The sequence below is a fragment of the Armigeres subalbatus genome, chromosome 2, assembly GCF_024139115.2.
Source record: "Armigeres subalbatus isolate Guangzhou_Male chromosome 2, GZ_Asu_2, whole genome shotgun sequence".
Lineage (NCBI taxonomy): Eukaryota > Metazoa > Arthropoda > Insecta > Diptera > Culicidae > Armigeres > Armigeres subalbatus.
Window position 1 is genome coordinate 128,209,393 of NC_085140.1, and position 15,022 is coordinate 128,224,414.

Genomic DNA, 15,022 nt, shown 5'->3' on the forward strand with positions numbered 1-15,022 from the left:
CTGACCTTACATGGTAAAAAAGGGGGGTTTCAAGCAACAAGTTATTGCCAGTTATAGTATCAACACGTTAATGAGCTATCCAGCCTTTGACAAATTCCACGTGCCATGTTCTCCCCTATCTAGACCATAGATTGTATTCTTTTTCTATAAAGTTTAATCAACACTTAATCGAAATCCACTTATAGATTCATGGCTCCCTTGGGGACATCATCCACCACCACCACATCATTCCAGTCATCCATCCCCATCCCCGGCCGGAACTCTATTCTAATCAATTGCTTTCATTCTTCTCTCCACCCCCCAAACAGCCAAGCTCGACGGTGTGAAGACCTACATGCGCATGAGACGGGTCCCCAATCATCTCCAGGTGAAGGTGATCAAATGGTTCGACTATCTCTGGCTGACGCAAAAGTGTTCAGACGAGGAGAGAGCGGTATCATGTCTTCCTGATAAATTAAAGGTGAGTCCGCACCGCCACGATTGCCGTGTCGGTCGTCGTTGCGGCTAAGTGGATGATGTCTTTTTTTTTTTGCTGTTCCTCGCTTCGCCTTGGGCCACTTATCAACGCAAATTCTTGAATCAAGATGCAAACACGCAAATATATGTACCAGTTGGAGAACGGGCGATGGGAGGCGTAGATAACGTCGTAATTTGCTGCCGTTTAGCTGCGCCTGATTGAGTAAACTCAATTAGGGGTTGCTTCCGGTTCTGGGCGAGGAAGGATTGTGCGTGCAGTTTAATCAGATAGAGTTTCACCGAAGGAAGGAGTGAAGCTTGTGGCAGTTTTAGCGAGAGGGGTTTGATACTTGATTTTTGGAAAGATTATCATGCTCTACGAGCAAAGTTTGATTGAAGTTTGTTTTGCCGCCGTACCTTCCTTTGCATTCTACGCATAATTGTCTCATCTGATTTTACGTTTGGGTTTTTCACGGATTTCAGTGATATTTCCAGAAGTCTTTTAAGTGAAAGGTTTAACGAACAGATAGGAGTAATATCTGAAAGTATAAGAAATTTCTGAGAAATTTCTTTCAAAAATTCGGATGAATTATCCTTGAAAATTCAGAAGAATTTCTTTCGGAAATACAGGTAAATTTCCATCGGGAATTCAAATAGCTTTCCCTAGCAAAATCAGATGAATTGGTTGGTATGAATTTTCCTTTGAAAATCGGTTGAGTTTCTTTCGCAAAATCAGAGGAATTTCTCTCCAAAGGAAATTCATCTAAGTTTCCAAAAGAATTTCATCCGAATTTCCAGAGGAAATTCATCCGAATTTCCAGAGGAATTCTTCGAATTCCAGAGAAAGAAATTCGTCCGAATTTCCAGAGGAAATTCGTCCGAATTCAGAGGAAATTCGTCGAATTTCCAGAGGAAATTCATCCGAATTTCAGAGGAAATTCATCCGAATTTCAGAGGAAATTCATCCAATTCAGAGGAAATTCATCCAATTTCCAGAGGAAATTCATCCGAATTCAGAGAAATTCATCCAATTTCAGAGGAAATTCATCCGAATTCCAGAGGAAATTCATCCGAATTTCAGAAATTCATCCAATTCAGAGGGAATTCATCCGAATTTCCAGAGGAAGGTCATCAGAATTTCCAGAGGAAATTTCATCCGCATTTCCAGAAGAAATTCATCCAATTTTCCAGAGGAAATTCATTCCAATTTCCAGAGGAAATTCATCCGAATTTCCAGGGGATATTCATCCGAATTGTCAGGGAAATTCATCCGAATTTCCAGGAGAAATTCATCCGAATTTCCAGAGGAAATTTATCGGAATTGCAAGAGGAAATTCATCCGGATTTCCAAAGGAAATTCATCCGGATTTCCAGAGGAAATTCATCCGAATTTCCAGGGAAAATTCATCCGAATCAGAGAGAATTCATCCGTTTCATCGAGAGGAAATTCATCCAATCAGAGGAAATTCATCCGACAAGAAAATTCATCCCGAATTTCCAGAGAAATTCTGACCAATTCAGAGGAGATTCATCCGAATTCATCTGACAGAGGATTCATCCGAGAATTCATCCAATTCATCCGAGTTCATGAATTTCCATTCATCCGTCAGAAATTCATCTGAGAGGAAATTCTCTGAATTGAGGAAATTTCCGGAGAGGATTTCCGAGAGGAAATTATCCGAATTTCGAGGAAATTCATCCGAATTCGAGGAATTCATCCGAATTTCAGAGGAAATTCATCCTCTGAGAATTCATCCGACTCCAGAGGAAATTCATCCGGAATTGGAAATTTCCGATGAGAAATTCGGATCCGAATTCGGAAATTTCTCTGAATTCGGATGAATTTCTGGATGGAGAAATTCATCCGATTTCCAGAGGAAATTTCCTGAGGAATTCATGACTGGAAATTCAGGTGAATTTCCTCTGAGGAAATTCATGAATTTCCAGTGGAAATTCGGATGAATTTCCTCTGAAATTCATCTGGACTTCCAGAGGAAATTCGGATGAATTTTCTGAATTTCGAGGAAATTTCGGATGAATTTCGGAGGAATTCATCCTCTGGAGGAAATTCATTCGAATTTCGGATGAATTTCCTCTGGAAATTCGGATGCATTTCCTCTGGAAATTCGGATGAATTACCTCTGGAAATTCGGATGAATTTCCTCTGGAAATTCTGGAATTTTTCTGGAATTTCCAGAGGAAATTCGGATGAATTCCGTCTGGAAATTCGGATGAATTTCCCCTAGAAATTCGGATGAATTTCCACTGAAAATTCGGATGAACTTCCACTGGAAACTCGGATGAATTTCCTCTGGAAATTCGGATGAATTTCCTCTGGAAATCGGATGAATTTCCTCTGGAAATTCGGATCCGAATTTCCTCTGGAAATTCATCCGATCTCCAGAATTTCCTCTGGAAATCGGAGAATGTTCCTCTGGAAATCAGATGAATTTCCTCTGGAAATTCGGATTGAATTTCCTCTGGAAATTCGGATGAATTTCCTCTGGAAATTCGGATGAATTTCTCTGGAAATTCGGATGAATTTCCTCTGGAATTCGGATGAATTTCCTCTGGAAATGGATGAATTTCCGAATTCGGAGAATTTCCTCTGAATTCGGATGAATTTCCGATTTCCAGAAATTCATCCTAGATCGGATGAATTTCCTCTGGAAATGGATGAATTTCCTCTGAATCGGATGAATTTCCTCTGAAGTCGGATGAATTTCCTCCGAATTCAGAGAAATGATCCGAATTTCCTCTGGAAATCGGATGAATTCCTCTGGATCTGAATTCCTCTGAAATCGGATAATTTCAGAGGAAATCTGATAGTAATTTCCTCTGGAAATTCCTCCGAATGGATGAATTTCCTCTGGAAATCGGATGAATTTCCTCTGAAAGTCGGATGAATTTCCTCTGGAAATCGGATGAATTTCCTCTGGAAATCCAGATAATTTCCTCTGGAAATCGGATGAATTTCCTCTGGAATTCGGATGAATTTCCTCTGGAAATCGGATGAATTTCCTCTGGAAATCGGATGAATTTCCTCTGGAAATCGGATGAATTTCCTCTGGAAATCGGATGAATTTCCTCTGAAATCGGATGAATTTCCTCTGGAAATTCGGATGAATTTCCTCTGAAATTCGGATGAATTTCCTCCTTGGAAAGTCGGACAATTTCCTCTGGAAATCGGATGAATTTCCTCTGGAAATCGGATGAATTTCCTCTGGAAATCGGATGAATTTCCTCTGGAAATTGGACGAATTTCCTCTGGAATTCGGATGAATTTCTCTGGAAATTCGGATGAATTTCCTCTGGAAGTCGGATGAATTTCCTCTGGAAATCGGATGAATTTCCTCTGGAAATCGGATGAATTTCCTCTGGAAATCGGATGAATTTCCTCTGAAAGTCGGATGAATTTCCTCTGGAAATCGGATGAATTTCCTTTGGATGAATCGGATGAATTTCCTCTGAATTCGGATGAATTTCCTCTGGAAATCGGATGAATTTCCTCTGAAGTCGGATAATTTCCTCTGGAAATTCGGATGAATTTCCTCTGAAATCGGATGAATTTCCTCTGAAATTCGGATGAATTTCCTCTGGAAATCGGATGAATTTCCTCTGGAAATCGGATGAATTTCCTCTGAAATCGGATGAATTTCCTCCGGAAATCGGATGAATTTCCTCTGGAAATCGGATGAATTTCCTCTGGAAATCGGATGAATTTCCTCTGAATTGGATGAATTTCCTCTGGAATTCGGATGAATTTCCTCTGAATTGGATGAATTTCCTCTGGAAATCGGATGAATTTCCTCTGAAATCGGATGAATTTCCTCTGGAAATCGGATGAATTTCCTCTGGAAATTCGGATGAATTTCCTCTGGAAATCGGATGAATTTCCTCTGGAAATCGGATGAATTTCCTCTGGAAATTCGGATGAATTTCCTCTGGAAATCGGATGAATTTCCTCTGGAAATCGGATGAATTTCCTCTGGATGAATTCCTCTGAATTGGATGAATTTCCTCTGAAATCGGATGAATTTCCTCTGGAAATCGGATGAATTTCCTCTGGAAATTCGGACGAATTTCCTCTGGAATTCGGATGAATTTCCTCTGAAATTCGGATGAATTTCTCCGAAATTGGATGAATTTCTCTGAATTCGGATGAATTTCCTCCGAAATCGGATGAATTTCCTCTGGAAATTCGGATGAATTTCCTCTGGAAATTCGGATGAATTTCCTCTGGAAATTCGGATGAATTTCCTCTGGAAATTCGGATGAATTTCCTCTGGAAATTCGAATAAATTTCCACTGGAAATTCGGATGAATTTCCTCTGGAAATTCGGATGGATTTACGTCTGGAAATTCGGATGAATTTCCTCTGGAATTTCGGATGAATTTCCTCTGGAAATTCGGATGGATTTACCTCTGGAATCCAATAGGATTAAATTTCCTCCGGAAATTCAAAGAAATATTTTCCTACAAATTTGGATGAAATTCGCTCGGAAATTCGGATGAATTTCCCTGAGAAATTTAGATGAATTTCTTTGAGAAATTCGTGTCAATGTCTCTTGGAACTCGGATGATTCTCCATTTAAAATCAGAATAAGTTTCCTTCGGAAATTCAGATGGAACCGATTGGGCAAACAAACATCAAACTTCGAGTTTGTTTGGATTTCATGAACTTATCTTTTAAAAATTGCTTTAATTTTTGGATGATTTTTTCGTGGAGTTATGTGCACGTTTTACTGAAACCGTAGACTATAGTGAATTAAAAATTACCACATAAAATCGACCAAGAAGCACATTTTAATCCAGATGGTTAATAACAGAGATTATATATTTCTCCATTTCTTATATTGTTTTTCTCTCAACAGGCTGAAATAGCTATAAATGTTCATTTAGATACACTTAAGCGAGTAGAAATTTTTCAAAATACCGAAGCGGGCTTTCTGTGCGAACTGGTGTTAAAGCTAAGGCCGGTGCTGTTCTCTCCAGGCGATTTCATCTGTCGGAAAGGTAAGTCATCCTTGCCTCCAGGGCTTACTTTTTTTTTCGACTAAAAACAATGAGAAATCCAATCGTAATTAGTTTTCGGCCATTGCTCTGTACCCAAATCTTCGTTCTCATCCGTAACGTGTCCAAGCCGGCAAATCCTAATCTCGTGTGTTTGTTTCCATTATTTCTATCATCCCTCCAGGTGAAGTCGGCAAAGAGATGTACATAGTCAATAGAGGAAGACTGCAGGTTGTCGCAGACAACGGAAAAACTGTTATGGCTTCGCTAAAAGCCGGGTCCTATTTTGGCGAAATCAGTATCCTCAACATGGGTACGGCAGGTAAAGCGCTCGGTAAATATGATAGCCAAGCAAAATAATGTTGGTATTGACGTGTTGTATCTGTTTTTCTCCAAAACAAAACAAAAAAAATCATCACGATCAACGTTCACTACAAGAATTAGAAATCTAAACATTGCTCGAATTTGAAATATCGCGCGAATCGTTCGGACGACCAAAATGTTGCAAAGCAAAAACAGCCAAATATCGCGGCAAATTATAAATTCAAACCACAAGCTCTAGAGTGCATAAAAACGGAAGACTTAAATCCTCCCACAGTCACACTCTCACACTGTCTCCCTCACTTGTAACCGTCCAAACATCGCGGACGTTTTCCTTTGCACCAGCATCGAAAAACACTCATCCACCATAAAAAAATACACATCCCTGTATATAACTCAGCACAACTCTTTGGAGTAGGCACAAAAACACCCAAAGCGACTGACACGACTTCTGGAAGTTAGGACCTTACTATCTACTGCTCTCCCAATGCAATGTGAGCTGCATAGGTAAAATAGACAGATGACGATATTCTCTTGCGATTTTTTCTACTAATGTGCTTCGACTGTAGCAAGGAGAGAAATAGAAAACTGCAATGGACATATGACTAGCTGCGTCGCAATGCGTTAGTCACACGACGCTATCCCGTGACGGGCGGTGCTGATACGAAGGGTTGTAGTACGTGCGTACAATGATGCTTACTTTCGGTTGAACCTTTACACTCCTGATTTATTGCCTTTTTCCTGAAATTCCTATGCAATTCCAGACATTTCTTCAAAATATCAGAAGAAAAAATCAAATTGCTTGAAGTTATTTATTTACTTAAGATAAAACACTTTGCCATTTTATAGTATTTTTTTCAAAAACCACGGATCATCTACGGAACCAACAGTTTTGAATCCTGATAGCTATCTATATGTGGAAGTAATTTCGGAAACACATCAATCCCATACAGAATGTATAAAGTACCACCCCGTGGTGCCATTCCATTTGATGCTGCAATGCTCCAGAGACAAAATTCCGAAGTCGAAAGCAGTGAGAAGATTGAAATTCATTCGACGAATTTATTCGCATTTGACTCCAATTTTGTTTATCTGACTGCATCAGTATTGACGCGTGTTATATACGTCAGATCCTAGACATATCATGCCGAGGAGGTGGTGACCTAGCTGGCAATTGGAAAAGTTGTTCGAAGTGCTCGAACCAGCGTTTTAGTTGGTCAGTTGGGTCACTCAATAGCTGACCATTCGGATCTTTCACAGGCATCATTGCATTCATCTTTGCCACGCTTAAGCGTCGTGAGATATCGTAGAGCAGGTGAATGTCCTCGGTTGCTGCGGCTCTCTCGTCTTTTTCGGCCAGAAAGTCTACCCACGCTCGCTCGTCCTGTCGACATGAGCGTTTCACTTTCCCATATAGAGCCGAGTATCGTTAACGGGCTAAGACTTTGGCTCCTCTGGTTTTTGTTCCTCTCCTCTACAGGTCCAATTGTTTTCTCTGGGTGCACAGTTCGCCCAGATTTTTCTCGCTGGTGGCGATGAAGCCATTCTTGATGGCGGTTCATTCGTCTTTTACGCTGCAACAAACCATCTGCAGCACGTGTCTCCAGTTCTTCAACGAAGGGCCGTTTAATCGTGGCATCTTCCAGTCGGCGTGTGTTGAACCATCGTCTAACTCTCTACTCTTGCCGACAAATCAACTTGTCGTCTATTATGACCTCAAGAAGCTTCAAACTCCGCTTTAATGTTATGGCGGGTGAACCACATGAATCATTGAATGTTGTAGCGACTTGCGGTTGTTGACAATAATCACCTCCGTCTTATATTGAGCGAGATTCAGGCCACTAGCGCTCATCCAATCCACCACCGTGCTGATCGCGTGTGCTACGGTCAGTTCTACCTCAGGAATTGACTTTCCGTAGACCTCCAAGGTTACGTCACCAGCAAAGTCGACGATCTGGACACCAGGAGGAAATCTTAGTTTCAGAACCCCGTCGCACATAAGGTCCCATAATACTGGGACCAGTATTGAAACTTGCGGAACTCCTGCAGTGATAGGAACGCTTCTCTGACCGGCATCGGTCTCGTTTAATGGTACTAGATTCTGGAAATAGCTTTTTAAAATCCAGTACAGGCTCATCTGCAGACTGTTAGTCGGTGTAACGAGAGCGCAATGGCATCCCCGTTTGCGCTGTTGAACTCACATCCAGTGTTACTAACGCACAGTATCGAATACCTCGCCTTTTCCTTTCAAGAGGCCCGGGAGCCTCCTTTCAAGAGGCCCGGGAGCCTCCTTTCAAGAGGCCCAGGAGCCTCCTTTCAAGAGGCCCAGGAGCCTCCTTTCAAGAGGCGCAGGAGCCTCCTTTCAAGAGGCCAGGAGCCTCCTTTCAAGAGGCCAGGAGCCTCCTTTCAAGAGGCCAGGAGCCTCCTTTCAAGAGGCCCAGGAGCCTCCTTTCAAGAGGCCAGGAGCCTCCTTTCAAGAGGCCAGGGAGCCTCCTTTCAAGAGGCCAGGAGCCTCCTTTCAAGAGGCCCAGGAGCCTCCTTTCAAGAGGCCAGGAGCCTCCTTTCAAGAGGCCAGGAGCCTCCTTTCAAGAGGCCCAGGGCCTCCTTTCAAGAGGCCCGGGAGCCTCCTTTCAAGAGGCCAGGAGCCTCCTTTCAAGAGGCCTGGGAGCCTCCTTTCAAGAGGCCAGGAGCCTCCTTTCAAGAGGCCAGGAGCCTCCTTTCAAGAGGCCCAGGAGCCTCCTTTCAAGAGGCCTGGGAGCCTCCTTTCAAGAGGCCCAGGAGCCTCCTTTCAAGAGGCGCAGGAGCCTCCTTTCAAGAGGCGCAGGAGCCTCCTTTCAAGAGGCCCAGGGCCTCCTTTCAAGAGGCCCGGGAGCCTCCTTTCCAGAGGCCTGTGAGCCTCCTTTCAAGAGGCCAGTGAGCTTCCTTTCAAGAGGCCCGTGAGCTTCCTTTCAAGAGGCCCGTGAGCCTCCTTTCAAGAGGCCCGGGAGCCTCCTTTCAAGAGGCCCGGGAGCCTCCTTTCAAGAGGCCCGGAGCCTTCTTTCAAGAGGCCCGGAGCCTCCTTTCAAAAGGCCCGGAGATTTTGATGAAATTTGAATTGGTAAACGATTTAAATAATCGTGCATTCTTATGCGATGTGTGGTTGTCTGGGTACTCAGAGGCCTCCTTTTAAATGGCTCGAAAGCCGCCGGCTTGGAAGCCGAAGGCCGGCTTGGAAGCCTCAATTCAAGAAGCTCGGTAGTCACTCTTCAAGAGGATCGGATACCAACCTTCAAGAGACTCGGAAGCCCCTTTTCAAGAGGCACGGAAGCATACTTTCAATAAGCTCAGAGGCGTCCTTTCAAGATGCTTAGAAGCTTCCTTTTAAATGGCTCGTAAGCTGCATTTCAAGAGGCTTGAAAGTCTCCCTTCAAGAGGCGCGGAAGCCTACATTCAAGAGGCTCGAAAGGCTCCTTTCAGAAAACTCTAAAGCCTCCTGCAAAGAGGCTCGGGACGCTTCTTTCAAGAGCCCCGTAAGCCTCCTTTTGAAAGGCTCGAAAGCTTTTCTGTCAGAGACTCGACACTCTTCTTTCAAGAGGTTCAGAAGCCTTTTTAAGTGGATCGAAAGACGCCTTCCAAGAGGCTCGAAAGCCTTCCTTCTACAGGGTCGGAAGCATTTTTCAAGAGGTGTAGAAGCCTGCACTCAAGAGGCTCGGAAGCTGTTTTTCAAGAGGTTTGGAAGCCTGCAATAGCCATAAGTTCTGTACGAAGCTTGAAGTATAAACTAAATAAAATTAATTTCTTGTAATAATGAAAATGTCAGCCAACGTTATGAAGAGTCATATATCTCGTTTGTTTTCAGGTGCGTTTTACATATATCTTATCTACGCCTTATTTTATTAACACAAAAAATAAAGGGTACCTCAATTAAAGCAAAAGTTTGAAAGGGTACCTCTCTAGAAAAAGGATGAGAACCATTGCTGTAAGCGTTACCCCACGGATGAACGTTGGCGTGCTCACACAGGTTGTTGATACACGCTCCCTTGGAGCTCTTAATGGCCTTGTTGATGGCCAATTTAGCAGCCCTAAACACTTGGCGGTGGTCCACTCTTGCCTCCTCGGTTCGGGCACGTTGCATTCTTCGTCTAGCCTTAAGGCAGGCTGATCGTAGATTTGCAATCTCGGCACTCCACCAATAGACCGGGCGTCTGTTTCAGCAGGGTTTTCCTCGGAATGATGGCGTCAGCCACCCGATCCCACTCGATGGTGTGGTGGCTACCCACTCCACTGCTACCCAAGTCCACTATGACGAGTCTCTGTCCATTCCGATTTGGTCCCATTCATCTTTCGGAGGAAATCGGACGTGGTTGCTATCAAGGAACTTTCACATTTTTTTTTTCGTTGACGTTGCAACGTTGACCATGATGTCTGACTTTGACAAGGAGATCCGCCTTGATGTCGTCAGGAATTCCGCAGTGCCCTGGGCTCCAAGCGAGGTCGTGTTTCGAAGATGTTCGATAAGATGCTTTGGTTCCAGAGGTGCTTAGGCTCATCGTTCTGGAATGCGGAAAAGACGCTGGCGGAGACTGATAGGATTTCCTGCTTTATTATGTTGCGCATATCCGTAAAGGTTGTCTGAGACAGTAGTCCCGATAACTCGAACGGAGTACGGCACTTGCAGCGGATTGTGTCTTAATCCGTATCCCTGGTTAATCGTGTATGTGTGTGAAAGCCGTTCCTACCATCGGCTTTTAGTTTGTCCCCCAGCCCCATTAACCCCTCCTTGACCTTGGAGACACAAGAGGTCAGTGAATAAGGCCGTTGCTTGGGGATGGGTACAATGAGGCTTTTTCTTCACTCATCCGGAAATTTTTGATCAGACTATGCTCAGTTCATCAACTCCAGAATCCGGAATTTGGCAGAATTAGGAAGGTTTTGATCATGCGATAACCAATCCCATCTGGGCCGTTACTTCTAGAGAGGGCAAAGGATATCTCTAGAGCGGAAAACGGAGAATTAAAATAGGTGTTTTGATGGAGAAGTCAAAAGTTGGAAAGAAACGAAGATCTGCTGAATAATCGTTGATGAAGACTAAACCGGCAAAATATTCCCCGAGAGTGTTGGCCACCTCAGGAGAATCGGAGATGGTGCGATTTGGTGTGTTGAGATGAATGGATAAGGAAAGATCTTCGCTTACCACTGAGTGCTTTCATTTTTCCCCAGAGTTCGACCGTAAATTGGCCGGGGTTGACCTATTCGAGAAAATCCTTTTACTGTTTTGTCTTTGTTTCTAGGATCACTGACCTGCGTTCATGGTGTTTTTCTTCATATTTTTCTCTTTAGTCCTAACGGGCACCTGACTTGTAAGAATGGCCGACGGGAAGTCTCCGCACATCGTAGCGCCACCTCGGCCTCCGGGTAATATTTCGGGGTGAGGTGACTGTGGCCGAAATCGGATAATGGTTGCTCCCGAATAGGTCGGTGGATAGTTCACATTAAGGATATGGGACCGAATGGATGCAGTCATGTTCTCAAATGATTCGAATAGAGTAATACAATGAGGATAAGACCTGGGATCATCCTATGCTGGATGATGCCCGGCTATATTATCCACAAGGAGAATGCTGGATATTCAAATCTCTCTTGATAGTGCACATGTATTGTATTCTTTCCAAGGGAGCGGTCCATGGAGCCGAGCGCAACCCCATCAACCTCCTAAATGCCAAAAATCCACGGCCAGATGTCGTGCGTGAGCTGCTCTAGATTGGGAAGGTTGATCCACTAGCCGTTAGTATTCCACTGGAGACAGTGAAAGAAGGCGGGTTAGAAATGAAGCAAGTGTGCTATCTTGGTCCGAACCAGTAAAAGGTAGGGGCAAACTGTTCAAAGTACCAGTCATGTTATTCTGATCAGAGAGGGAAGAAGCAAGATGATGCATTGTGGTGTTGTCCCTTAAAAGAAACCGTTTGGGGGCCATAGTCGACGGGAGACTCGTGAATGGCCAATTTTTGATCTATGGAATGCATTGGAATGTGTATACAATTTTGTAAAAACTGGGAGGGTTTAGTTCTTTATCGCTAATAACGCTAGTTAGCTGCAATTTACAGATTTCCTATATATGTACATTTTCCATGCAAACTTCAAATGAGTTTAGAAACGCCAAAACTGTTGAACGATTTGGATAAAATTTTGTTCAATGCATCAGGGTATCCAATTGAATGAAAGAGGGTTGTCCATCAATTTTTTACGCAATTTCTTCTCATAATAGCTTGTGCCATACTGCCATCCTACTCCACATACATGAGGTCTCAGCGAAATACGGGCTCTTTGCCATTTATTGGTTTATATTGACATTCCAAATAAAATGCTAAGACTTCGGAGCTGAATTTCTTCTCGTGAATTACAACGACAGACAACTAATTTTCATTACCGCGAATACAACCCTTCAATTGCCCGCGCACGTAGACGCCTATATTTGACCGCAGCTCTGGACAACACACAAGCCCAACAGCATCAGCAGCAGCATCATTCGCCCTTTTCACAATGTCTACATATTTCTGCAAATCAGTCCATTTCTAGGCCAACCATGCACTCTAATCGTCGTCGTTGACGTCGTCGTCCTCATCGTCGTCGCTCTCGCCGACGTTGCTGTAGTGTGACTCAGAAACAGTAACCTTTAGGACCCAAACATGAAGCGATGCGAACGTAATATCGTCTCTATGGATTCCTATTCTGATCGTTTGCATAATTCCTTTTTAACTGACCGCCTCTTTCCATCCACCCCCGAACCATCATCGTCCTTAGACTACATCAGAGCTCTTCTTCGTCCTCCTATTGATTGAATGCCATGATTTTTTGTAGGCAGTGATAGTAACCGCCCGCTTTTGTTTCCCGTCATAATAACAAATTGTTCTTCCGTTCATCACCCTCGCAAAAAAAGATAGATCCATTTGTCCGACCATCCCGAAAATCCCAAATTAGTTGTGACAAAATCTGCTCCTGGTGGGCTTGGTTGATCTATAATTTATGAATATTTGTTTGTTCCTCAACCTCTCTCTGGCTGCCTTCTTAATCTATTCTGTTCCCGTTGAAACCAGTTTAGCATTTTCTCTCTACATAGAGTAAACAGAGTCGTAACAGAACAGTCTACTAGTAGTGCTACGTGTAACCTAGATAGAAGCCCTAGAGTCGAATTAACAACCCGAACATAATCGCAGTAAAACTAAAAAGGACAGAGCAAATCACATTCTCATCAAAGTATTAATCAGATCTTAATTAAATATCTCTATATATATGAAATGCTTTGCTTGGCTATAATACCTTACCATAAAATGAGAAAACAAAACTTCAACTGTCATTCGATGTTCTTAGCATTTAAGTCTCTCATATCCGTCTATATCTCTTTCACCCATTACTCGTTTTGATTCCATTTACTTCACTATCGTCTTTATACGCTATCTCATTTGATATTTGTTCGTTCACGGTCCCTCGTATTTTGCCGTCTCTTCTGTTAAAATCCATTAAATATCTTTTCTATCTCCGAAATCATTGTCCTTTGAATCGCTCCGATAAAATCAATTTAGTTTTAGACCGTTACAGGGTTTCCCTTTCTATTGTAACCGCAAGTCCTTTTGATTTCCGTTCAGTCTTTTGTTGTTTGTCGTAGATAAGCATCGGTTTCAATTATGTTTTTCATATTTTATTCATTTCCTGCTACGGATTTTATCCCATTGGTCTTTTGGCATGTGGAGCCTCTCTTCTGCGTTTTCAATTATATGACAACCAAAATTAAATCCGCTGTACATTTCCGTTATTCTTTGAAAACCGAAAACTTTTAACTGGATTGTTGTTTTTTTTCAACTTTCAACGATACGGCACGAGAGACACTGGCAAAAGAGCTTGCAATGTAGTGTGCAATTCAATCAACAACGTTCCGTAGAAATCGTTTTAATTTTAATGAAACTATTTTTAAACAATAAATCGAATTTTAATTTTAGAATTCGACTGAATATTTTATGTTTCCAATGGAACAACTCAGATTGCGCTAGAAGGAGCTTGGATTGAAACCTTCGCATTTAAATGAAGGTTATGCATTGGGAGTGAATTCCAGCCTTTTGGCATTCCAAATGGTGAATATATGTAGAATTGTATTCCTATCGTGATTCCTCTAATATTTCGTCAATGTATGATTTGATGAATAAAATATAACTTAAAATAGAGAAGGTAAACTAATTTTAAGTGTCTTTGGTGGTCTATCTTAACTTGAGTCGATTCAAGCGTCATCTCAACCAGATAAAAGTCAAACTGTGCAAAACTGGCCGACACTTCCTACAATTGGAGTGATTATTATTTCCACGTGGCTGACGAACTTTGGTGGGTAGATGTATCAAAACCATCAAAAAGGCGCCACCATGCCGACGCAGAAGTCCTGGAAAGTCCATTTCCGCTTGTTTGCTGAGGCGTTAAAGACTTTCACTATTCTTCACTACCGATTGTGTGTGTGTGCGCCAAAATTGCCAACGATGCTGCGGTGGTGAAAACCGGCTAGGTCTGCTTTTTCGTAGCGAGAGAGCGACCGGTCGGTATACTTTCGTACTGTCTGCGGTTCGCCACGTCAAGCGGATGACGGGTGGTGACAAATTGAAAATTTCCGAGTTTTGCGGGCGGAAAGTTTTGCCTTTTGGTGGCTTGCTGTTCGCATTGCGAGGAAGTAGAGCCGGGGTTCAGCAGCGATGGAGTATCGTTATAAATGGTAAGGTATTAAGAAGTCTAGGCGTCAGATGGAATATGGTAAATTAATTATAGGATGAAGAAAGCTATTTTTCCGCGCAGGGGTGCGATAGATGATACGAATTTTAGGCCCAATGAAAGCAATGTTGAATATTTTACCAACATTTCACCATTCGCATTTGTGCTTACATCAAAATAACTATGAAAAGAAATTGTGGAGTAAATACAAATACTAAATTTAGTTAATTTAAAAAATAAATGGCTGCTATAGACAGTCATACTAATACAAAATAACACAAACAGTCAGACAGGATTTTTTTTTTCCGATTTTGCATTAAATCATTCTGGGGATTTCGCAAGAAATTTATCGAAATTTCTACAGGAAATTTTTCCAAAGCACCATGGAGATTTCCACGACATTTTCCAAAATTCTACTTAACTTTCACGGAAATTTCTTCCAAATTTCTCTGGTAAACTTTTCCGAATTTTCACATGAAGTCTTTCAAATTTTAAAGAAAAAATCTTC

At 42.4% G+C, this 15,022-nt stretch overlaps 1 protein-coding gene across 1 annotated transcript in view; it reads left to right on the forward strand.

Annotated features, from left to right (window-relative positions):
- LOC134210839 (cyclic nucleotide-gated cation channel beta-1) overlaps window positions 1–15,022 on the forward strand; it is a 264,073-nt gene that overhangs the window by 203,007 nt on the left and 46,044 nt on the right. The window contains exons 6-8 of the mRNA XM_062687179.1: window positions 309–460; window positions 5,331–5,472; window positions 5,654–5,791. Coding sequence (XP_062543163.1) covers window positions 309–460; window positions 5,331–5,472; window positions 5,654–5,791 — 432 coding nt within the window. The remainder of the gene's footprint in view (window positions 1–308; window positions 461–5,330; window positions 5,473–5,653; window positions 5,792–15,022) is intronic.